Here is a 16,515-nt window from a genome sequence, read left to right as displayed (position 1 = left end):
CCTCTTATGTTCTCTAAGCCCTGCACAGCTTCTGGCTTCTGAGTACATAGCAGATATCCAGGTCAACCTCCCTCTCTCTGTCTCTGGTGATTTAAAGACTGAAACCAACTTTCTGCCCGGACTCCTGGCAAAGCCACTCCGAGTGCCTGTAATGTGTTCATCACACTAACTTTAGGCTACTCTGTAACTGCTTACCTGGTTACTGACCTCAGTTAGTGTCAATAGTTTGGCGACAGTCATTTTTAAAATGTATTTTATTTTTATTATTCTAAGTGCTTAACAGCCAATACATATTTAATATATATATTTATATTAACATATAAATATTCTATATTTAAAATAAATATAAAATTGTGATTTTTATATTGTTTGTGATTTTTAAAAATTTTTTGAGAAACTGAAGATTATCCTGATGTTTTGTAGATAAAACTGAGAATAATTTAATATTTTAATACTGAATATCTTTTGCAGCCTTCAGTCTGGAAACCTGCAGAATTATGATTGCCATGTTGGATGTATCCTTGAATAAAGATAGAAAATATCTTTATATTATAAATATAGAGTTATTGCTTTTTTAACATTAAGTCAGTTATTTTAGATCTAACTGTATTTTGTAAGATCCTGCTTAAAGTCTATATAATTACATTTTCACACAGCAATCTACTCATTGACTGGATTCTGCTAGCTAACTATACAAGAATATGTCCTTTTTAGTGATTTGGGGTGTAGGATCAGATAAATTCTCTTGGCTAACAAAGCTTATTTTTGTTAATAAAACTGTTAGAGAGATTATACAGGAAAAATGGGGTTCAATGAATTCAAGGAGCTTTGGGCAGCGCTGAATGCCTGGAAGCAGAACTTCATGACTATTGATCAAGACCAAAGTGGCACCGTAGAACACCATGAGCTGAGCCAAGCCATCACCCTTATGGGTAAGAACATACTTTAGAATCCAGGAGAATCATCTTTGCTCATTGATCAAGTAATGAACTCTTTATATTTATAAAAGAGGTGTTTATTTTATTTTATGAGCTTGAGTGTTTGCCTGCAAGTTTGTATATGTACCATGTGTGTGCCTGTTGCTCTAGGAACCCAGAAGAGGGTGTCAGATTCCCTGGAACTGGAGTTGCAGAAGGTTGTGAGCTATCATATGCACGCTAGTAACTGAACCTAGTCCTCTTGCAAGAGCAGAAAGTGTTCTTAACCACTGAGTGATCTTTTCAGTTTGCAAACTGTGAATCTGAGTTGTTTAATTTACTAAGTTTTCTGTTAGTGTGTTCCTCAATTTGGGCTCACAGTTGTAAGTAAATTCTGATCCAAGACACTAATACAATCATTATTGTTGTTATTTCTTCACCTTATTGTCGTATTGAAGATTGAACCTCAGTCTTACATGTTTGAGACCAGCATAGTGTCTCGGAGCCCTGTCTCCAGTCCGTAAATTTGTCTGAGGTTTCTTCCAAAGGCAGTCTTTCATTCATTCTTAATTCCTTGCATATAATTATCATTCCTAATGTTAGCATCCACCACCTGCATTCCATTCGTTTGTAATTTGGTGGACTCTTTAATTATTCATGAAAGACTTATCTCAGTCAACCACACATGTCTGTATCGGAGTCTAGCTTTTCAACTGAAAGAATAATTTGTTTCGTTTTCCTTCTTTGTTCTCACGCAATTTAGAACACATGAGATAGGTATGGAAAAACTTCAAAGTGGGAAGATTGCATTGCAGATTAGTTTAAAAGGTGTAACTATTTTTATTGTACTTTTTATAGGCTAAGGTTCTTGGTTCACTTGCAAAGAGTGGTAATACACACACACACACACACACACACACACACACACACACACAATGATGCTTAATTTGCTAACATGTAATGCTGTAATGTGATGGTACTTCCCTTCTTTTATCCGCCCCTCCCTCCCTCCCTCCCTCCCTCCCTCCCTCCCTCCCTCCCTCCCTCCCTCCCTCCCTCCCTCCCTCCGTCTCTTTATTTTTTAGACAGATTCTCACTCTGCTCACTCTATAACTCAGCCTGATCTGGAACTTGCTATGTAGCCCAGGCCTGCCTCTAATTTACTGAATTCCTTCTGCCTCCATCTCCTGAGTTGTAAGCGTAGGTCATAGTTTATGAAGTTTTGCCTAACTTTAAGTAGTTTTCTTAATTTTCTTATCTTATAATTTTGTGTAGGTTATTTATAAACAAAATGTATATACATAAAAATTACCTGTTTGAAAATTAAAATGTAAGCTCAAGGCAATGGGCTTAAATTATATGCCAAAGAGCTCAAACTAGTGAAGATTTTAAAGTTAGTTATATAAATAGGAATTTTGCTTTCGTATATAGGGAAAATCCTGGCTATATAAACATGTTTAGCTGTAGATCCATAATAATAATCAATTCAACTCAACCTTTAATAGTGTTATTTTAAAAAATTAATGTAGTATTTTTTTTCCCCAAAACGTAAAAAGGTTCAAAGGGGTCAACCAAGCATCCAAGTGTAAGAAAAGATTTTTCTGAGGCTTGCAAAAGCACCTAGTGCCAAACTGAATGGCCTGAATTTGGATTCTCAGGGCCCTTGTGGTGGGAGGAGAGAGCTGACTCCTGCCAAGTTGCCTTCTGACCTACGAACAATTGCTGTGTTGTGTGTGTTCCCTCAAACTGTAATGAAAGGTTTAAGTTTTTTTCAGACTGTTCCAACTTAACACCTTCAAATATCTTTAGAGTCATTCAAGTTACGGGGAAATTTTAGGAATTGTATTCATACCACATCCAGATCATAACTCACTAGAAGGATGCCTAAATTCACTTTCACGTGGTCGACTTGTGTGTTTTGGTATGACTCTTACTTTAAGAATGTTTTCTGGCAGATAATGTGTGTTTGTGTGTGTGTGTGTGTGTGTGTGTGTGTATGTAAATATATGTATGATGTATGTACCTACACATATATGATCTTGCATATGTATCTTGTATATATAAAAAATCATATATTATTTTGTATATATGGTTTATTTTATTTTGTAGTGTTGGGAATACAACCTAAGGAAGTGCCCTGGTCCCTAGCCCTATGGGTTGTATTTTACAATAACTACAGATAGAGTTTTTTTCTTCTGGTACTGATTTTTATCTTTAGCTAGATTAGTGATATATATATATATATATATATATATATATATATATATATATATATATATATATATATAAAATGGATTTTCAAGGCAGGGTTTCTCTGTTTAGCCCTGACTGTCCTGGAACTCATTCTGTAGACCAGGCTAGTCTCAAACTCCAAACTCAGAGATCTGCTTGCCTCTGCCTCCTAAAGGAGTGTGCCACCATTGCCTGGCATAAAAATAAATATATTTTAGGTGCCAGAGGAGGTAATTGTTTTCTTTCTTTAGAATTGATTGTGTTACAAAGTTACAATTGTGTCAGCTCTGTAACACTTGGTGGAATTACTAACAAATCTCTTGTCTTAGCATTTTTAATATTAATGTGTTTTAACAATATGCTTTTGAGGGCTTTGATTCAGAGGTAGAGTTTTTGCCTCTTTCCCGTGTGTAAGCACTTATAGTCAATTCTCAGTCCTGACAAAAATAAATAGGATATATTTTGTCTAGAAATAATTTTGAGAGTTATTTCTTTTTCATGACTTTATTAATAGCTGTGTTTTGGGTATTTCATGGTATTTAACTTTGAAGTTTTTAATGTGTCAATCTTCTTCCTTAGGTTATAGGTTGAGTCCCCAGACACTAGCTGCTATTGTTAAACGCTACAGCAAGAATGGCAGAATTTTCTTTGATGACTATGTGGCCTGCTGTGTGAAACTCCGTGCCCTGACAGGTATTCAGCATCTCAAAGTGGATTCAATTTATGTGGCCATTTTTCTTGAATAGTGTCTTTGTTTCTTTTAGCAAATTATAAGTGTTTTCTCTTCTTTATTCACTATGATATCTAAATAGTCTCAAGGATTTAAAATATGAATATAAGTAAAGAAACATTGGAATCTCTGAACTTTAGAAGATTTATATATTTATGGTTCTTAGAATGCTAAGACACTTAAGATATGAGCAGTCTTAGTACAAGGAGACGTTTGGCACTGGGAATTAATGGGTTTTCCATTATAATCCTAAAACATCATTTTTGTGTGTAAAGATTTCTTTAGACGAAGAGATCACTTGCAACACGGGATTGTGAACTTCATGTATGAGGATGTAAGTATTCTGAATACACTCTAACATTTGTGCTTTGTTGTTAGTTATTGAAAAGACATTAAGTGATGGGACTAGCAAGGTAGCTTAACATGTAGATGTTTGTTACCAATCTTATATCCTGAGTTCTAGTCCTGGGACCCATGTGATGGAAAGAGAAAACATTCTCGTGAAAGCTGTCCTCTGAGTTCCACATATGTTTCATGACATGAGGTCGTGAACATGTATACAAGTGTGTACACACACACACACATGCACACAATTAATTGATAAATATATAGATGCAATAAAATGTTGAAAACCAGTAATTGATCCAGAGCACAAACCCTGAAAATAATACCTTGGGTGGCTACGTTGTTTCCCACATTTCTCACTAATACAAATGTAAGGTTATTGTTGGTATACTGTAAAAATCTCACAACACATGTTTGGAGTTTCTTTTTCCAATATTTTAATGGTAAGCACTAGCATGATTTTCATGAAGAGTTGTTAACTTGCAGTTATCTTTTCCAGAGAGAGAGAGAGAAAGAGAGAGAGAGAGAGAGAGAGAGAGAGAGAGAGAGAGAGAGAGAGAGAGAGAGAATATTTTCAGTGACAAAATATGAAGCTGCTGCTACTCTTTCAATTCAAACACTCCCCATGAACCCACTTGCGGTTGTTCCTAATTGAAGCTAGTGGTTTTCATGTGTGCTTCAGTGCTTTAGAAGTTTTGTTCTGGATTTGTTCTATCTCTTAATGGTAGGTATGTGGTAGACAATACTTTATCGATATATATATGTGTTTGAATTATAAGTCTTAAACAGTTTCCTTTTCTTATAGTAAATGTTCTCATGGAATATAGTTCATTTAAAACAAAACCACTGTTGTTGCCTCATGATAACGCCCCTCGTGTCTTAGTTTCTGCAGGGCACTATGACCATTTGACAGCATAGCATTGAAAAGGTGAATACTGAAGAATCCTTCTGCTTCACTGAAACAGACTGGACTACCTAAAACTAGAAGCTTGATGAACTTTTTTGTATCCCTTCCTGTTAAAGCTTCGTCCCCTTCCTGTTAATTTACCTTAAAGCACAGTTCAATGCAATAATGTTTTTATTTGGGATATATTATTTTTTGGAAAAGTTACGGTGTTGCAGAAATACGCACGCCATCTTGAAATGTTGCTAATGATATGTAGTTGATTGATATCAGCGCATCTGAGCCTTCGTTTTTTAACAATAATAGTGTATAGAAATGTAGTTACGTGACAGATTGTCTATGAAGCCAAGTAACATAAGTCTAGATAAAACGTAATCATGTTATCCAAAGGCTACAAGTTGTACTTCTGATTTTGTTCACGTCTGTGGCTGTTTCTGGGAGTAAGTCAGTTAGAGGGGACATCTGTGCATTTGCTGGCTTTGGCTTTGATTACCCCACCAGAGAACATAACCTCGTGTTCTTGGCCTATGAATAAGAAATCTGTAACTCCAAAAACTATCTGAATTTGAGTCTGTCAGCCTACGGTAATAGGTATTGTTTTACCTTTTTTATTTCATTGTTTATTTTTCTACAAAATATTTTATTGTCTTCCTATTTTCTTTTCTTTTCTTTTTTTTTTCTTTTTAACATCTTTGTTTCTGCTTAGCTTTGTTTTGTGAGACAGGATCTTCCTACATGGCCCAGCAGGACACAAACCCATTGTCCTCCTGTCTTGCCCAGTTTGTGTATGGAGGTTCAAGGCGTGCAGACGTGTGCCTGCCTTAAAATTTTAAAATGAAGATATCTTTCTCTTTTCTTAGCAATAGCATAGATAGCCTAAAATGTCCTCTTTCTCAAAATCAACCAGTTTTGGAGAATGACACCTTTTAGTGAAGTGTCAGCATTTATTCTTGTTTCTTCTTTAAACCCAGGTGCTGCCCCTAGGTGATGGCGACAGCTTATAAAATGAGAAAAAATTCATGTGATCCCCTACTGTTCAGGAATTCTATGTTGGATTAATGGTATGAATGTGTGTGCACGTGTGCGTGTGTGTGAGTGTGTGTATGTGTGAGTGTGTGTGTGCGTGGGGGTGTGTGAGTGTGTGTGTGGGGGGTGTGTACCAAGAAGTGTTTTGATTTCTTTTTCCCTTTGTGGACCCTGTTAGCAGCATTTCTGGTGAAATTTTCTATAGAGATCTCAAGTAGTCATCAAGTTCTTTGCACTAAGTCCTCTGGTATAAGGTGTCAGAGTTAATTTCGTTTCTAATGTGGAAGACACCTGTCTTTATTAATGAAGATTTGATAGATCACTAAATTGTCATATATTTTAACTGAATATATATCTAGCTGAAGAAAAATGCAAACAGATATAATTTTAGTTTAACTGGTGACCAAATTAAATATTTTTAAAGAAAATGCCATGTTTTTTAATGGGCAAACCCCTTTTATAATTACAGAAAAATGTAAAAATGCTTTTACTGAAAAGATCCGTGTAAAGAAGTGATGCCTAATCATTTTGACACTGGTTCTCTATAGTTTGCTATCAAATACATTTGGTCAGTTTTATAAAAACTGACTGATGAATATGTCACACAAACTGTCCTCTGATTGTGTTTCATGACCACATATTTGATAACCTGAAAGAATATTAGCTGAACCATTGAATGTACAGAATCTGAAGCCATTGTAGGAAAATGAAGCCACAGTATGATGTTATAAATTATTGAAGAATGAACACTCGTGATGTATAAGTGCTTTTATTTATACAGTAAACATGTTTCCATGTCATTTTGAGAATTTTTTAATAAACATTCAAATAGCTTGCTGTAAAGTTTTGTATCATACAAAATTTGTTACATATGTACTGTTATGAGATGCGTCAGTTCAACAACAGTGCATTAATTCAGCTGTTATCTAAAAGATTGCCAAATAACTAGATGTCAGGTATTGCACTTCTAGTTTGAGTGGCAGTTTACACATTTCAAATTACATCCAGGGAAAATCAATGCCGTGGGAGTCTCGATTTGGTCCACTGAAAATGTCTTTTAAGGGCTGTGCTCATTAACCTATTTTAGGCATGCACTCAGAAAAAGGAAAGTAACAAATACATATTCAAGTTATATATTTATTTTCAGAAAAGGCATTTACCTTGGAAGAGAGTAGAATTTATCAAGGTAGTTTAAACTCTGTGCAATTAAAAAAATAACAAAATCAATTTGTGATTATTTCTTTAATTAAAATATACACATCGAGTTCACTTGTAATCTTATGATATTACTAATTGAACAAACAAAATCCGTACTACTTATGAGAAATGTGCTTTTAAAAAAATGTCCTTTTATCTTTGACAAATTAAAATGGATATATTTTGTCCTGCTTCATGAACAACTTTCTGTAAATTTGATAAGGGTATGTTTTTAATAATCTGTAAATTGAACCCATTGCTCAGAATTCCGGACTACTTTTGGTTATCACATCCTCCAGCTAAAATTATAAAACTCAATCGTGGCTCTTTTATTACTTTGGTACTTGCTTGAAAAGATCCCTTTTGTTTGTTTTAATGCAATCATTTATGTAGTGAGTTAAGCTTCCTCAAATAAGTGCCTAAGGCTAAGGTATCGTCTATACTATGTCTGGAGAGTGTGTACTTATGCTGGGGGTACAATGCAGATGTTTAGAACGTCTGTGAGGTGGAGAATGCAGACAGCATTTTAAATGAATACCATTCTCATTTCTCATTTAGAACAATACCAAGACATCTCTCCATATATTAGATTAAAATTTCCTTGTAGTTTAAAGCAGTGAGAAGAATAGCTAGCAAAACATGTGGAGAACTCGGGGACCCCTTCTGACTCTAGACCAGTCTGCCCTTTGGATGCTAGGAAACCTGTGCTCTGAATCCTTCTTGTCATGTCCCCTTCTTATTTTTAGACAATTTTTTCCTTCTTACAAAGGAAAAACGTATGTTCTTATCACTCATTTAATCCAAGTAGCTTCATTACACATAGTGCAGTATATTAAAACCCAGGCTCGCTTCTGTCAGTCTGAACATATAGTAACTAAACATACAGAGTGCTTCTACCTGCCTACCGTGCACCACAAATAGAAAATGGACAAGGTTTTGGCCCATGTGCTGCTCTTGTTGTCAGGTGAGCCCCTTCATTAACATTAAGGAATTACAGAGCTTCATTGAATAGCTATATGGAGAGATGTGTGAGCCAGGGATGGTGGATTTCCAATTCTGACGTATTGGGGGTTGGAGTTTAACCTTTTCTCTAAGCGTAAACATCTAAATATATTGACACATGCATATAGCCATTTCGATTTAATTGTTTGTGTTGCTTATTTAGTTATCTTATTTTCTATGATTATTGAAATTGCAAAAGGTAGCCTGAACGGTGAGGATGTCACTGTTCTAGAAACACACTAATTAAAGACTCTTGTTAGTTTGTAAATTATAGGCCATTTAAAGTCGACTTTAGGATTTACTGGACTTTTTATGCATATATATTTAATTTCTCACAGTTGTGTAAATGCAGGACCCTCAAATGTGTCGTAGGATAAGAGATAATTATACAGTGTCATTTTCCAGGTATTTTGCCTTCTGTACTTTGACTCTGATTTCACAATCAGTTTCTCTGACAGAGGGCAATGTAATATTTCCTGCTGCCTGTAATAAGTTTGGTTTTACTTTTAATACATGGGGACATATGCTCTTGACTTCTTACATCTTAAAAAGGAAGCATGAAGAATCTATGCCACTACACAGACAGTGCTACCCTTAGCGCATGCTGTGTCAGAGCCAACGAATTTTTGTTTAGAAGTGTCTTTGAGGGTAGTATGAATTTTCTTAACTGACGCAAAAGCAACTAGGGGAGAAATGAAGCCCATATGAAACTGAAGCAAGAGGAAATCATAGCTGCATACTTTTATTCTTGAATGAAAAGATGAGCCAAGCTTTCATTACAAATGAGCTATTTTGAATGCATGTTAAAGGCCATTTTTTTTTCTTCAGACAATTTTAGTGAACAGTAAACATGTCAGTCATTTACTACCGTAGTTCTGATGGGGTAATAAGTAAAATGTTTCTGAGTTCTTTCTGTTCAGATTTAATGCTTCCACCACTCAGCCCAGCTTGCTGTTGGTCTGCTGGGCCTCGGTAAAACTGTAGCACTGTGACAATGATGTGAATTTCGAATTGATCAGCACCACCATGCCTATATCTAGTACTGTACCTAATAAAATGTTGGAATTTGTTGGCTTCGCTATTAAAAGTACACTAACTAGCTAATAAGATTTACTTTCTTTTCCCCCAAAATAAATTCTTTTACAAATTCTTGAATTTTTCATGTATAAATAGATCATAAATTATGTTTCATTCTTGAATTAGGTATATATATATATATACTATATTTTCAATACAACTTGTATACTTCTTTCAGCTACCAAAATGTTGCAACCATTTTTACAGGAAATTTACATTTTTCTTATGTACAGTTATTTGTAGAAGGTTATTGCAAAACTAACTGTGCAAATAGATTACACTGTCAACACCACATACCAATCTTTGAGGAAAATATTGGCTAAAAAATAAATATTTCTGCACAGAATATTTCCAAAGCATTATGATTCCATGCTACATTATGTGCATAAAGACTATGAAGTAGTATGTGTTTTGGTCGATGGTTTCGTTTCATTTAAAGCATTCTCAAGTTCTATGTAACAGGATGTGAGTGAGCTTCCTTAGATCAGATCACATTTTCAAGTGATCACACACATTCTTTTCTGAAGTACGTTATTCATTGACTGGCAAGCCTTCTGGGATAATGTATTTTCTCATCAGCATTATAAGCTGAACATTTCAGCTATAAAGAGGTCTTGGGCCTTTCATTCAAATCCATAGGCGCCTAGGCATAAAGTAGGGATTTTTTTTTTTTACTGTGTTTTTGTACCACTTAGGAGAAGGGTGCCATGGCATTTCGTTGCTGTCATAACTGAGGAGAATGTGGGGAGAGCCCGTCACAACTCTATCCATCCTTCATGTTTCCTTCTGGTTAGGGATAAGGAATGTGGTGTAGACTATGCTCGTGCACCCGCAAACAATGCAAATCAAAATGAAAACTAATGCAGTTAAAATGCTCACGGTTGTGGTTATTCACATGTGGGAGTTTTAAAACTGCGTCATAATATACCAGAAGCAGCCCAGAGAATGTGAGTTAAGCATAGAACTCTTTGAAATCACAGGTGTCCCCAATTATTTCACAACTTTCAAAACACGTTGACTAATGGGCGTCCCAGATGACATGAGTACAGTTTAGGAATTAATCTAAGTCTTGACATTACTTTTAAAAGAATAGCCATGTTCACATTTCCACCTCGCACAATAAAAATATTTAATTGGGAGCACTATATCGCGGTTGTTTTTTACTGTGTTTACTGGTTTGATCATGACTGGTAAAGCGATGGACTCGGTCAGCTGGGTGTATACTTTTGAATACATTCCATTACTGTGATTTTTTTATTCTCATTTATAGTTATAACATGGCAATTTAAAATAACTTCCAGTTAGTCATCTCTCAACTTCCACGAACTAGTCAACGAAATAATCTCTGTGGTAGTTTCTTTTCATGCTGTTAAATGTGAGTCTGCGTCTTCTGTGAATTTTGTTTTTTCTATACTGGGCTTTAAAACAAAGTGTATTTTACCACAAGAGAATATAATGACATCCTAGGCATGGTAGACCTTGCTTAGTCATGATACCTAATATTTTATAAAGCATTGAAAATATATGCCTTTAGTTTTTAAAAGGCTAACATCAGCTTAAGAAGAAACAGAAGCACGCAGCTCTAAATGAGAACATTTGGGGCATCAGGGAGAGAAGGGGCAACCTATGTAAAACCGAGAACACATCTGCACATCTGCATTGTGGATGTGTCTATAGGTGTTGGGAGCTAAGGCAGGAGAGGTGGCCCCTCCAATCCTGTTTCCTTTTAGCAATCTCTTCGTTGGCAGGGGCATGAAAACCACTTGGGGGTTTGTTGTATACTGAGTGTCAGTGTGGAGAGTCGGGTGGAGGCAAGACAGATAATCACGTGGCAATCATTGCCACGCCACTACCTGAACACCACTGTGTGGTGCCGTGCAAACCACAGGATGAATTTGCATCTTTACACAGTGCCTGGTTTCCACACTCCTCCATATGTATGTTTCAGAGAGATAGTTCAAAAGTCACTTGTTATTTACATGGATTTGGATACTGAGGGTCACTTTGGGCTTTTCATCAACCATAAATGGGATAGGTCGGGCTTGATTTCAGCTTTACCATGCCGAGCCTTTTGGCCGTTTCCAGCATTCCACACGAGAACTCAGAATGCCCTGTGCAACGAGGGAAAGGAGCTGGGTGCTTAACGTCCGTTACCCTGGGAAGGTGTAGTTTTTGTAAAAACAGCATTGTGTTTACTTTCAAATTGGACTGTATTTTGTAAAGAGTTTGAAATACCCATGTGGGAACACTCATGTCCAAGGAGACACTGCACAGTGCAGAATCCGACATTAATTCAGAGCAATTATTATTTTTTTGACCGTGGGAATCATTCTCACCGCCGTTATTATCAATATTCTCCCTTTAAAGCTGCAGCGCTAATAGCACAAAGTTAAGGGAAGATGGTAGCTACAGTTACGTTTTTCAGAATCAAAAGCTTTCGTCATGGGAACAGCGATTCAGTTACTTAGCACTTGTTCAAAAGAAAACTTTTCTTAATTGTTTTTAATGTCGTGTTTCTTGTGGCGGCGCGCGGGGGTGGGCGCATTTTAGGAATTTTTTTTTAAGCACCTACTTTGTGCCAGGCACTTTTCTTTATTCGATTTTGTTCCTCAGACTTTTGTGAGGCAACAACTATCATTTCATTTTTTAAGACTCAGGAGAAAACTCAGAGAGGGAGATTCTTCACTCAGGGCCCCAGGGCGTGCGAGTGGAAGAAGGGCTGCTAGGCTCAAGTTGGCCTGATGTCAGGGAACACTTTGCGGATCTCTGTGTTTCAGTTCGCACACAGACCAAGCTAAGGAGAGCTCATTGAACCAGTGCTGGGTCCCAGCCTTCACTTTTTTTTTTTTTTTTTTTTTTTTTAAATGGGATCTGGGATGAGACCCAGAACTTTTCATTTCCAAGTTCTGAGGTGATGTGAGCACTGCTATCTTAAGACAACCGTTTGCGGACACCCCGCAGCAAGCTGTCTTCCCAGGGCCTCTTGGAATGCAGGGTATTGACATGTTTACGTTACCACAAAACTGGGATTCAAAATCAAATACCTACTCAATTTTTTTTTTTTGATCTAAAGGTTTTAAACATTGAATGACAAGCCCATTAACACATTGAGAACTTGTTTTCTGGTTTTGTTTATATCCCTGAATCAACAATATAGAGTTCTTTGTGTTAAATTATAGCCAGTTGCAGTTCATTTCTAGCTAATTAATCTACTGAATTGCTTTTTTCCCTGACTACAAAGCATGTTATATATTTTAGTTACTCTTTTATATATACCGAGGACGTGATACATTTCATCCTTACCTATGATGTGTAAGTTGTGATTTGAAATTGACATTTGGATATAAGTGTTTTTCTCCTGGGTATTTTGGAGCCATTGTACAAGTTCGAGGCCACACAGCCTTGAGCTCTAACACGCACGTATTAAACCTGATTTCTAGTGTCACTGTACCTCACTGGAGGAGTAGACAACTTAATGCTCGTGGCCAGTCCATTATAATGGACTTGAAATGTACGTTGTCTCAAATTGGCCCCCTGCTTTCCCCTGTTTGTTGAATTAGTGACTATTATGTTAAAAGGATCATTTCTGTCTTTTTTTATTCCTGGTTTTCTCATCAACTAATTAAAGTAGTGGACTCCCCTCTGGGATAAAATGATGAGTCTTAGAGGCAATTCTCTGTCCAGCAATTAATAGCAGCAGGAGAACATCTCAGCCAAATAAACTTTAAGACAGCATTTTTTTTTTTTTTTTAAGGACAGGGGACCAATAATAATTTTAGGTTAAAGGCAAAGGTGTTATGTCAGTGCTTCTAATTCTTTCCAAGGAAAGTTAGGCTGCTTTTAGGCTGGTGCAGCATTTAGACCCGGCCTTAGGCAGGACCCCAAATTGGAGGTGGCAGATTGCATTTACTATGGGTGCTAAGTAGGGTAATACTATTTCAAAGTTATTTTTCGGCTGGGACAAGAGAATGCAGATTGTATGTCAGGATGATTGCTTTTGTTATCCATAAGCCAGTTCAACTGTTCATCTGACATTTATGACTACATGTATGTTTATGTTGCTTGGGAACCTTTAAAATTAATATTCTGTGGGGAAAAAAAGAAACGCTACACAATCCTCTGAGACTATTTAAACAGCAAAGAATTATTCTATGTGGAGAAATTAGGAAGGGAAGGGGTTTGGATTGTGCTAGAATCTAAGCCAGCTGGATGCTGGTATACTACCCCTTGTCTGCCTTTTCTTGCATGCCCAGTTTTTATAAAGCAGTATAAATGGAGGCTTCAAATAGGCCGAATTGCATGCATGCCATGCCAAATGTTGCAGCTGAAGCATTCGCTAATCAGATCAAACCATCAGATCTCAGTTCCTCACCTGCCAAATCCTCTCTCCTTACAAATGAGCAATCTCTGGTGAATGTATTCGGAATGCCCATGGAGCCTAAGCAGAATAGTCCTTAGGAAATGTGTTGCAGCTGCAGAAATGTGTCCCAATATGGAAATAAGATCTCTAAATCCACATCTAGATTGTTCGCTATTTACAGGACTCTCTCTCTCTGTCCTGTGTGGGGCACCTTGTTCGAATGTTTGCTGAATGAGTGAATGAAAGGGGCCTGGAATCTACATTTCTATCTGTCCCATATCATAAGATTTGGGAAGCCCATTCTTATTATTATACTTTCGTTGACTTGACTGGTCTTTTGCCGTAAGTACACAATCACTTATGATTACTTTTCTTAAATTAAGTGAGAATAAGAGCGTGCTCTATATACAGGTTTACTCCCACTCAGATCAGATTGGCAAACTCCGTGACTGCTTAAATTATATAGAGCACAGCTTAAGGTCACTCTCATCACAATTAAAACAGAGGAATAGTGTTATATGCATTTAATAAATTGCTTGCAATTTAAGTGGATTAACGATTAGTGTCAAAGGTGAAAGAAAATTCAACCATTTAATAACGTGCAGATAAACTACTATTTAAAGCTCTGTGGAATTCATAAAAATTCATAAGAATTTTTAGAGAAACTAAGAGGCTCCCAACAAATTTCTAGGTGTTTGTTCAGGAGAAAAGAACGCTAAGGGCTAGTATATAATAATTTTAAGATTATAATTGAGTTGAAAATAAAATTTGACTAGAGTTTGACCCATCATTAATTGTAAATTGTAGTTTTTCCTGTGTTGATTTTACAACCCAAATGCCATCTCCTTTTCCAAAACAGTATCTAGCACGCAAAGGTGTTAGAATATATTCTTCTACTATATATATCCTGTGATGGAACCAATACAGAATCAGTCCATACTATACGTAATGGATTTTTCAAGTAATTTTCAACTTACTTAAGAAGTTTCTAAGCCGGGGCGGTGGTGATGGACGCTTTTAATCCCAGCATTTCGGGGGGCAGAGGTAGGCAGATCTCTGTGAGTTCGAGGCCAGCCTGATCTATAAGAGCTAGTTCCAGGACAGGCTCCAAAGCTACAGAGAAACTTTGTCTCAAAAAAATAAACAAATAAAAAATAAAAGGTTCTAGGCAGGCCAATGAACAATGTTTGCCACAGCTAGGATAATAAAGCAAGGAAACAACCCCGTTCAAAAGACAATTTTGCTGACAAATACTCTGAAACTGAACATTTAAAAAATATGGGTGTCTACTATTTAATAAAATGAAAGATTGGTCTCATATAAATCTGAACAAATTGTGGATATCTTTTTGTGTAAGGGGCATGTTAGGAGCCATCCCAGCACACAAAATAATCTTCAGTTTAAGACTTCAGAAAAATGTACTATCGTAAATATTTTAGGAAGCTCATGAAGGAAGCTCCTGAAAAATTTGCTAGAGAGACCATTTTATTCTCTCACTGATATTGTCCTGTATTCATAATGGTTTAGCTGAGTACAACCTGGGGAAGCAGTGCGCCTCCTCAGTCTGTCCAAACGTAGGGCAGAAAGACAAAGGTCTCTGCTCTCCTCCTTGTCTGTCTAAAAGCAGGATATAAAGACTCCTTATGGATAGATTGCTCACTGGCCCAGAGACTGCAGCTCCCAGAAGTTCCCTGGGACAGCTTTGCTCTGTTACTTCTCCAAAATGAGTAGCTTTTGCTGAAGGTCTTCTAAACCTGGGCCATGAAACTAGGGCCTGAGTTCCTGAGGAAACCTCAAGGGTGTTTTCTTCCATGTGGTCTGGAGTTTATATTAATAAACTACAAATCTATTAAGAAGGAACCATATCCTATGGTGCTTTTGGATTTGGCTTCCTTTCTAATATGTGTAAGTCCAATCTGGCCTCTTTTATATTGTCCTAGGAAATGAAGGTAAGTAACTATAAACATGTCAATAGAGAAGGAAATCCGTTCTCCAAAGTGACTAACTTCCCTCTATCCATCCCCCCCCCCCCCGAAATCCTGTGAGTGGAGGATCATCTGAGTTGCAATCATGACCGCTTTCATTCCTCAGTTTCTTATTTGCTGGAAGGCTTTTTCATAATCAAGCACTGATTCAGTAAAAGCGGTAAATAGGAGTCTCCATGCAAGAGAAACTGGAGTTTCCTAGCATGCACATGATTTCAAAAATAAAATTAAAAAATAAGGTGCCTTGAGATGCTGGCAGTTTGAACATTTGGAACCAAAAGCTCTTAATGTATATTTACATCTTAACTGCTCAACTTTACCCTACAAGCTTCAATTTAGGAAAAATATACAGTACTTTTGCATATAATGGTACCTTGTGAGCCCCTGAGTCAAGTAGAGAGGATTTAAATACAAAAAGGAAAACAGCCATTAAAAGCACTTACATTGGATGTGGAGGAAATAGTACAAAAGGATTACTTTCCTGGAAGGCCAGGGTCAGAGACATGCCTATGGAGACCCAAGATCCCTACAGTGCTTAGGGAAGAGTCTGGCAGAGACGGGTGCCGGATGGGATGAAGGTAGGTTTTTCTTGGTCGCGGGTGAAGCTCTACAGACACATCGCCATCCCGTGTTGAAGGTGAAGTCAACTTTTCTTCTGAGGCTGTGTTCAGATGCCTTCCACTTGAGGGGGATTCTTTGGATTTGAGTTTAGATTTTTCAAGGTCTAGAAATTCAGGGCA

The 16,515-nt window shown here is 36.9% G+C and overlaps 2 protein-coding genes across 4 annotated transcripts in view; one reads left to right on the top strand and one right to left on the bottom strand.

Annotated features, from left to right (window-relative positions):
- Nucleotides 1–6,997, top strand: part of Gca (grancalcin) — a 27,025-nt gene extending 20,028 nt beyond the window's left edge. The window contains exons 4-8 of the mRNA XM_038335740.2: nucleotides 472–515; nucleotides 785–932; nucleotides 3,729–3,842; nucleotides 4,155–4,213; nucleotides 5,108–6,997. Of these exons, the coding sequence (XP_038191668.1) occupies nucleotides 472–515; nucleotides 785–932; nucleotides 3,729–3,842; nucleotides 4,155–4,213; nucleotides 5,108–5,134 (392 nt within the window). The 3' untranslated portion in view covers nucleotides 5,135–6,997. The remainder of the gene's footprint in view (nucleotides 1–471; nucleotides 516–784; nucleotides 933–3,728; nucleotides 3,843–4,154; nucleotides 4,214–5,107) is intronic.
- Kcnh7 (potassium voltage-gated channel subfamily H member 7) overlaps nucleotides 6,908–16,515 on the bottom strand; it is a 426,118-nt gene continuing 416,510 nt past the window's right edge. For all 3 annotated transcript variants that reach the window (XM_038335737.1, XM_038335738.1, XM_038335739.1), the window contains one exon: nucleotides 6,908–16,515. In XM_038335737.1, the coding sequence (XP_038191665.1) occupies nucleotides 16,249–16,515 (267 nt within the window). In that variant the 3' untranslated portion in view covers nucleotides 6,908–16,248.

This window comes from Arvicola amphibius, chromosome 7, assembly GCF_903992535.2.
Source record: "Arvicola amphibius chromosome 7, mArvAmp1.2, whole genome shotgun sequence".
NCBI classification, from domain to species: domain Eukaryota; kingdom Metazoa; phylum Chordata; class Mammalia; order Rodentia; family Cricetidae; genus Arvicola; species Arvicola amphibius.
This window is presented reverse-complemented; position numbering and strand designations above follow the sequence as displayed.